Genomic DNA, 10000 nt, shown 5'->3' on the forward strand with positions numbered 1-10000 from the left:
CCGCCCCTATAAATTTTGCCGTTTCACTATGTTTCAACGCGTTTCACATTTTCCCATCCCCCTTTTTTTTTGTTTCTTTACTTCTTCTTCTTCTCTCTCTCTCTCTCTGTCTCTCTCCTCCTTCTTTTCCTTCTTATTTTCCATTTTTAATTTTCACCCTTTTCAGATTGCCATCACCTTCTTTTTTTATTTTTTATGAATAATTTACTTGCACGCCATTGTTTTGTATTGAAAAATAATTACACGCACACATACACACACACACACACACACACACACACACACATATATATACACATATATTGTATCTTATATATATATACATATATTTTGATATATATATTTTTTTTTATTTATATATGTCTATTTAAAGTTATAATATTGACAAAAAGAAAAGAAAGAAAATAGTAAAAAAAATAAATAATAAAAAAAAAAAAAAAAAAAAAAAAAAGAAGATTGTTAATAAGAAGAATGGGGAATGGCAATGATGGACAGTAGGCGGGCAAACAAAGGTATGATGGAAGGCGGAGAAATAAAGGTATGGAGATAAAGGTAGGGGGTATAAATGTATACGTGGAAGAAGACCGACATCATCTTTGATATTATCGTCCCAGTATTATTTTGGTGTTTGGCCGCTTTATTTATTGGTCTTTTTATTGCCGATCTGATTTTCTTTTGGATTCAAGCCAAACTCGAATGAAGGAAGGAGAATATGGGCGGCTAGAGGGATGGAGAGGAGCACGAGTGGAAAACGATGTTAAAGGAGTAAGTACATTTCTACTGGCCTTTTTCAATTCCAAGAAGCAAGTCGAACGATGATGGTGCCTGAAATTGTTGGATTTGATTGGTTTTCTCGACTACGACGACGACGACGACGACGACTACGACGACTACGACGACTACGACGACGATGATAATGATGAATAATGATGATGATGATACTAATGATGACGATCAGGATGATGGTATGTACAATTTTTTTTTGTATACTTCTTTTTCTTTTTTTTTTTTTCTTTTCTTTCTCTCTTTCAACGAACATCCATCTTATCCATTACTTTATCTTATTAAAATTTGCAATTTGTTTTTGCTCTCTCTTTTTCTTCTCCTTTATTTTTTTTTCTTTTTTTCTTTTTTTCTTTTTTCCTTCGTGCTGATATAACTTAATCAATTCATCAGGGGCCACTCATCGAGCGAATTGGCTCGTCGATAAATAAGACATACGTTCATAATTCATATATGATAGATATCTATTAGTTATATATATATATATATAAATATATATGTATGTATGTATATATATATATATATGTAGTTATCAATGTATCTGTGTCTTTTCAAGTTCAAATGTATATTTGTGTGCATGCAAGGCTCCATTTCTGGGCACGGTCCGTTTAACGATATTAACGTAGATTTAATTGCGCGTCCTGTTCTCTGCATTTAATCGTCGTCGTGCGCTCATAAGCTAATGTTCGGTTCTCTTTGAGAAGACATATTCGTAGTTTATTGACTGGAAGAAAGATGGTTGCCTTCTCTCTCTCTCTCTCTCAGTCTCTCTTTATATATATATATATATATATATATGTGTGTGTGGGAGTGTGTATGTATGTAGATTTGTGTCTGTGTGTATTATTGTACATAAATATTCTGAATTTAAAAATGTAAATATTTTAGATATAATCGATTAACGTAATTGTTATTACGAATTAATTAATGCTATGAGAATAATTCAATTTTGTGAATTTGTATTTTAAACGTTTTAAAAAATATTTTTCCATTTTATAATATTTGAAGGATTGGAATTATATATTTGATTCAAAAAAAAAAAAAAAAAAAAGATAAAAAAAATAATAATAATACTTAATTATATAATTATAGTATATTCGAAAATATTTTTACACGGATAATTTTTTTTCCCTCGGTGTTCCAAGAAGAAGGAGTATAATATTTGTAATTAAAAAGGAAACGAAAAGAAAAAAAAAAGAAAAAAGAAAAAAGAAAGAAAGAATATCTATATTATTAATCAAATTAATCAGATTATACGTAAATAAAATAATAACATCGTAATTCAATACAAGCAATACAAAGCAATTCAATACAATAAAAATTATGAATAGAAAATGCCAAAGGTAAAGTACAAGAAACTGTACCTTAACACGTATCTGTTGAGAAACCCATGATAAACTTGACAGACAGGGTAAATTGTCCCTGGCAATGAGAATCTAAAATTATTGAAGGAAAAACCCAAGGATCGTTCAAGTTGAAAATTTAACGTTCGTTATTAATAAAATATTTCAATAATTTTCAAATCGTACGTTTCGATTAATTCGACATATAAATTTTAAAAATAAATTAGATATTTCATCGGAAAAAATATATTCGATATTAACGATACAAAAAATCAAATTTCATTTCAACACCATCTAAGATATTTTTCGCGTAATCGAAAGATCAAAGATAATTTGCGTAAAATCTTATCTATCGGTATATTTAATTAACTTTTTTTTTTTCCTTTCTTCGACGTCGTGAGAAAAAGAAGAAGGAAAGAGAGAGAAAAAGGAGGAAGAAAAAAGAAGATGGCAATCGATTTTTCTTTTGACCTCTATAAAAGGATATTGTTCGCGTATCATAAACTTCATATTACGATTAGAGTCGTATAGAAAGCGGATGCTAATGTAACGGGTGCGAAGAAGATAATGAACGTAAGCTTACGAGAGCTCTGCACGTGAAACAACAACATAAAAAAAAAAAAGCTTTGTTTTTTCTTTTTTTTTTTTTTTTTTTTTAATCCAATAAATACGAATACTGTCAATGATTTTCCAGTCGATTAATAGCATACGCGTGTCTTTTCTCTTTTTTCTTTTTTGATCGAGAAAAGAAAAATTTGGAAAAATCAAAAAGCCAATGATTTCGTTCTCAACTGTTAAACGATCAGTACTTTATGAATTTTTTTTCATATCCTTTTTCTTCTTTTTTTCTTTTTTTTTTTTTTTTTTCTTGTAATATACCGTGACAACATCGAAAATTAAATTGGTACGAGGAATTGAAAAATCTCTGTCTATCTCTCTGTTTCTGTCAATCAATTGGAATGTCATTTTGAAGAATATATATATATATATATGTACCTTAGACATTTATCTCGTATACGTAAGAGTTCTGGGTTGACATTAGTGTCACATGTCAGGTTTGCAAAGTAGTCTCCCGACTTGCTCGATCTTATCCGTGGTACATTTTACAAACGGTGCCTTTACGATCCGCGCCGACAGATAGTCTCGACAATGTTTGCACCGATGCTCACTGTCTTCGCCATGTGCCGAACACACGGTATGAACTAAACGCGAAGGAAGACGACTACGAATGGGAGGAGATGACATCAAGTGAGAACTGACTCCGAAGAATACATATAAGTAAGAAGCATAAAGAGAGAGAGAGAGAGAAAGAGAGAGAAAAAAGTAAACTTTTATGTAAGTACTCACTTACCAAACGCGATAATATCTATACCAATTATCTATTTATTCGAATGATAAAACTTGTAGATATGTATATATATATATACATATATATATATATATATATATATGTATATATATATATACATATATATATATATATATATATATATAAATATATTTAACTTTTATCAGATAATATCTATTAAAAAATATTCCCTAAAATAATATCGAATGATTCTTATAAATTTAAATGTATAATTTAAAAATCCATCTATAAGTATATCGAAATATATTTTTATTCATTAAAATTATTTATATTGGGATGCATTAATTTGTAAATATTGATACGTTTTATTTAAATCTTGTCTAATTATTTTTTTCTTTACTATTTATTGTAATCTTTGGGCGAGTAGGATAGGCACGATAATATAATACTTTGGGTAAATAATATTTGATGCATTGCACTAACCATTAAAATTTTGGAATTAAGATGTAAAAGAAAATTCCATTTTCTTGCCGTTGTATTTACAGAAAGAAAAATCTTTAGGTTTTCCCTGAAAACTTGTGTGTGTGTGTGTGCGTGTGTGTGTGTGTGTGTGTGTGTGTGTGTGTGTGTGTGTGGGGTATATATATATAAAAGAATTCTTCAAACCATATATATATATATATATATATATATATATATATATATATGGTTTATTCGTACATCTCGATGCGGTTTAAAAAAAAAAAAAATTATTATAAACATTTAAATATAAGCCTATTTTATCAAGTTTAACAACTTCGACGAACATCTTGCAAAAAAAAATTATTTCAATTGCACGCACCGTAGTATATTTGAACATAAAAAAGATCGTAAAGTTAATGAGAAAAATCTATAAAGTACATAAGGATAAAAACTATCATCGACGTGACTGGAATCTCATTAAAGTTGCACAGTTCGGTAGTAAGACGATATCATGTGACACCAGAGGAAACATGTGTTCGCCAAATTTTTCTAAATCTCTAGTTATTTTCAAAGCTAAAGTTCGAACATGTGTTTGGTCAACATTTATTAAAGGTTCTTTGCAAACAGGTAAAACAAACATCTGTTCTCTTAATGTCAAAGATGTCATTAAATAATACTTGAGATACACGTTTATTTTTTATTTCTTCTTTATTTTTTTTGTTTTTTTTTTTTTATTTTAAATATTTTCAACTTTCAGAAGAATTTAGGAGCAGTTATTACCAAACCTAAGTGGAGAGTTAAAGTCAGTTAGTATTTCGGTTTATGAATCAGAAAAATATTTGTTTTGAAAACAACAAACAGATATACAACTATGGTTCGTAGTTCTTATCTGTTCATGGTTAATGCCGTTAATTTGATTCTGTGTGTACAACTCACGAACATAACTAACAGTATCTTCTCTGAAATTATGTGTATGCATAGATATTGATATATTCGTAACTTTTTTATTTTATAACATTTATATAATTTATAATTATTAATTTCTACCTGCCAAATAATAAATTATATGTTTCAACTATGGTTTTGTAAAGGTATCATTATTTCTGGTCACCATAAAAAGTATTAAATATACGTCTTAAAAAGCATTCATTGATAAGTTCGTTCATTCATTCATAACGTTGTAGAGTAGTTTCGAACAAATAGTAACAGCCATAATAAAATAAGAGGCTATTATAAGAGAGGCACTTGTCGTCATTTTAAATCACTATGATCACGTGCTTCGTCTTATTATATAATTATTAAAAATAGATATAAAATGATAAAACTTATTAAATAATTATTAGAGAGAAAAAACTTACGTTTATTAAAAGAAAAGAAACTTAATTATTGATTTAAATAAAACGATAATATAACTTAATTTTATCAAATTATATTTTACCTTATTATATATTATATTGTTATTAGAAATTCTTTATATCTTTTTTGCATCTTTTAATATAATTATTTACAAGAATATAATTATATAGAAAAACGTGTCGTATAACAAAACGACAGTAATCCGAACGTGACCTTGAAAAATAGGGAGAATAAGTTCGTCGCGTAACTCGGTCCTCGGGGCTTTCACTCTTGCCGAACATGTGTTCAGGACGCACAAGTATTTCGCTCGTGAGCACATGTTCGTCAGAATTGTGCGACGAGTCATAAATTCAAATTCGCTAACCGATGGATGGGGTCCTAGGTGAATGACACATGGTGAACCATTGAAAGTCCTTCGTCGTAAAGGACTGGCGATCTATTCTCTTTTTTTCTCTCTTTCTCTCTCTCCCTCCCTCCCTCTCTCTCTCCTCTCTTTTTCTCTTGTTCAAAAAGACATATTTTTTTTCATTTTCGCACGACTCGAGTAAACCTTCAGAAACCGACCAATGACAATTTAGCTAATAAAAACTATTCGAATCAGTCGTCGAGCGATTTTCAAGAGAGACAAAAAGTTTTGGATCCGGACATGCGGTTAAAAGGGTAATATAAAAAGTTATAAAAAGAGAGAGAGAGAGAGAGAGAGAGAGAGAAAAAGAGAGAGAAAGAGAGAGAGGGCGAAGGGAGAAGGGAAGTTGATCATTGAATTTCCAAATTGTAAAAGAAATATAATTTTTATATAGTTAAATAGATATGTATCTAACCCCATTGAAAATATAACTTTAATAAGAAATTATGCTATAAAATATACATATATATTTCGGTCTAATTATAATTATTAATTATTAATTATTAATTGAATATGAAAATTCATGATAAGCAAAACCTAAATAAAAAAAAAAAGGAAAAAAAAGAAAAAAGAAAAAAAAGAAAAAAGAAAAAAGAAATGTTATACAAGTAAATGAGAAAGATTTGATTTTCTAATAGCTACATCAGTAATAATCATTGTCATTGAAAAGGACATCGAAAGGACCACCAAGTCTATCATTAAATAATTTGTGGCGCTATGCACGTCCGTTTTCTCTCAAGCAGGGTGGTCTTCCTCTTTCTCTCTCTCTCTCTCTCTCTCTCTCCCTCTCTCTTTCTCACTCTCATTTTGAATAACCACGATCTCGAACCGGTACATTGCCTCCACCCTTCTCTTCGTTCTTCTCCACCCTTCTTCTCTCGTCCACACGTCGTCTTTAGAGACTCGACGTCGACAAAGACGACGACGACGACGAATAGGAGTAAAGAGAAATCCCGTCAGAAGAAAGTCGACTCGAAAATCAAACAAACAGTCGGCGACGTCGCGTTAGTGAAGTTCCGTCGTCGTCTTCGTCGTTTGTTTATTATTATAAAAAACATAGAGTCGACCAAGCGTATCACCACAAAGTGTAACTTTTACAGTAGGTAATAATAATAATTTTACCCGTTAATCAAGTTAATTAAATTATTAGCGATGTATATATGTATGTATACATATATATATATATATATATATACACATCGCTATCAGTATTGATGTTAAATATAATTATCCCAATATTTTAATATATTATGATCGCATAAATATTCTAATTTAGATATATATAAATTTTCTTTAATAATTCGCATAGTTTGTCTTTGTATTAGAGGTCAAAGCGATCCATTAACTCGACGAAAGGGTACGAAATTAGCGAAGTTCGAGTTCCGGTATCGTAGCTAACGTTAGTGTCACATGACGAAGGGCTAAAACTTTTTCTGAATGAATAAAATCCGACGGAGACATGTGTTCGCCATACGACAAACTGTCTCTCTCTCTCTCTCTCTCTCTCTCTCTCTTTCTTTCTCTCTTTTTCTTCAAGGTGCATGGGAAAGAATTACATCTCATTGGATTTACTTTACATGAGTACGAACAATCTATGAAGGGGAGGACCGTGAATCTTCTTCTTTTATTTCTTCCTTTTATATCAACAATCCGTAATCTCCTTCAATCTTCTCTGTTTAGAAATATATTTAAAATAAATTTATCATCATGAGATTGTAAAAATATTTAATTTAGATAATTTAATAATCAAATCAAATAGAATATTATTCTGTCAAATATATCCATAATAATATGCAAGATAATTCAATGTACTTTCACAAGTACGATGATTATTCACGAATACACATTTCAAATTTATTTAATTATTAAAGAATTTCTTTCAATCGAATTTCAATTAAATTAATACGTAATTCTTTTCGAACGTAAGTAGATAAATAAATATCTATCCATTACGTAACCTAATATTGTTAGAGTCGATTCGAGGATCATAGATAGAAAGAAAAAAAAAAAAAAAAAAAGAAAGAAAAAAAAACAGAAAAAACAAAGAGGGAAAAGAGAGACAAGTGTGTAACAACACGAGATGTCACCGAATCCTCGAAAGCAAACATCAAAGATACCGACATAACAGTGCACCGACTTCGCAGACCGTGACAATACTACGAAAAGAAAGAACAAAATACAAGGGATGTAGAAATTTACTTCCCCTCCTCCTTACTTTTGCCTTCAACCATTCGCACATTCTCACACACTCTCTCTTTCTCTCTCTCTCTCTCTCTCTCTCTCTCTCTCTCTCTTTCTTTCTTTGTCTCGTTCGCTTTACGCAGTGTTTATTCTAAATACACCGGAAGTTCAACCTTAAGAATAAGGTAGATTAACGATTAGTGTCGGTGTACATAGCCTCTACGTTAACATATGTGTGCACATTCCACTGGGATATATTTTCTAAGCACACGTGCTTGCCATCAGGATAAGTTCGCATTGGCCATTTCTAGTACACACATAAAAATGCAACCACGCATACATTTATACATATACAGTTATAGGTAATATACCCCTACACCTTCTTTCTCTGTCCCGCTTGCAAAAGTTGTTCTTCCAAGAAGAAATATCGATTGTTCTTCTCTTATTTCAATGGGTGACCATTTTTCTTTTTTTTCTTTTCTTTTTTCTTTTTTCAAAATTAGAAACTTTCCAGAGAACAAATAGAATGCGAATTTCTAATTATTGCCTTAATTTATTAGAAAGACTAGAAAGAATTATGAATGAAATAATCCATTATGAAGAATATCGCGTAGTAAGTACTTACGTACTTACATAGAACATATATTATCTACTTAAGAAATATAAATACTCATCTATCTGTATCTCTATACTTTTCCGAGCCAAGGAAAAAGGAAAAAGAACAATGATTCTAGATCAGGACTGTAAGAAAAGTAAAACCTTAAAAAAAACGCGCATCAAGAAGCGACCACCGCTGAGGAGTCCAAGAGGCCCCTCGAGACCCCATTCTCTCTACCCTACCGAGGAGGCCCGGTTTCTCTTTTTTTTTCCTTCCTTTTTTCTTTCTTCTTTTTTTTTCTTTTTCTTTTTTTTTGCCTTCCACGTATCTTCGTTCACACACGACCATTGGCGGGCTCTCCATCGGGGACCACAAAACCATACCGGGGACTCACATTAACGTAGGTCTTATACCCCCTCGAAGAAGTAAATTCGGTAATTTCGTGCGAGTTCAAACACTTAGATGGCTTTTTTTTTCTTTCTTTTTCTTTTTTTTTCTTTTTTTAACTTACGTTTGAATACTAATATTTAAAAAAGTCTAGAAATGGATTGTTCATGAAATAATACTGCTATTACAATTTATTATAGATACGTCATCTTATTTTGTTTTTAATTTAAACAGCTAATTATTTTCAATCGATTATGTCTTTTCTTTTTATTTTTATTTTTTTTTTTCTTCCAAAATTTTCTAAAAGAAACGATAAAAATTCTTTTCATTTAGATTCTATGGAAAAGTATGAAAACACATTAGGACACGCGACACCTTCAGTAGAATTATTGTTTTGAGGAGAGCTTGTTCTTCGTCTCCTTCGTCTTCTTCTTCTACTTCTTTTTCTTTTACTCCTCTCCACTTACTTTTTTTCTCTACTCTTATTTTTCCCCAGAAACCCTGCAGATTCTCGGTCAACAATGTGACCTTTCTCGACGAAAGATTAATCATTACTTTTTCAGCAGCCTCCCCCATAGGCACGAGACCATAATGAGATTCGTAGAAATTCGTATACTTGTCGAAAGAAGAAATTTCTACAAAAGAACGGAAAAAAAAAGAAAAGAAAAGAAAAAGAAATACACCCACTTTTTTTCTCTCTTATTGATAATACTATAAAGAAATATCTAAATATGGATTTTATAAATTTAACCTTGACGATCATCGTACCATTTATCGAGAAAGAAAGAAAGAAAAGGAGAAAAAAAAAAAGTTTAACACAAGGAAGACAAAAGAGAAACGCCATGGCGAATAATGTCGCCATTTTGCTTCTATTCTCCACCTTAACAATCGACGCTCCAATCCGGCGCTTTGTTCCCGTGAACGTCAACGAATGGTCACTACGGTACAGGTGGAAAATAGGCACCGCCCAATTTTCTCACATTCTGATGTCTAATTGGTTGTTCGATTTTTTGCAAGATGGACATTTCAGAGGAAAGAAAAACAAGAAACGAGAAAAAAAAATAAGATGTACAAATGGAGAAAGAGAAAAAGAGAGAGAGAGAGAGAGAGAGAGAGAGAGAAACATCTGCGATACTTGAAGTAGTCCCGATAATCGATTGAAAGAAAACAAAGTA

General features: G+C 30.9%; 1 protein-coding gene across 1 annotated transcript in view; it reads left to right on the plus strand.

Annotated features, from left to right (window-relative positions):
* The first annotated feature begins 566 nt into the window (after window positions 1–566).
* Window positions 567–10000, plus strand: part of LOC124956209 (Bardet-Biedl syndrome 7 protein homolog) — a 36006-nt gene continuing 26572 nt past the window's right edge. The window contains exon 1 of the mRNA XM_047511700.1: window positions 567–965. Coding sequence (XP_047367656.1) covers window positions 911–965 — 55 coding nt within the window. The 5' untranslated portion in view covers window positions 567–910. The remainder of the gene's footprint in view (window positions 966–10000) is intronic.

Source organism: Vespa velutina, chromosome 21 (assembly GCF_912470025.1).
Source record: "Vespa velutina chromosome 21, iVesVel2.1, whole genome shotgun sequence".
Lineage (NCBI taxonomy): Eukaryota > Metazoa > Arthropoda > Insecta > Hymenoptera > Vespidae > Vespa > Vespa velutina.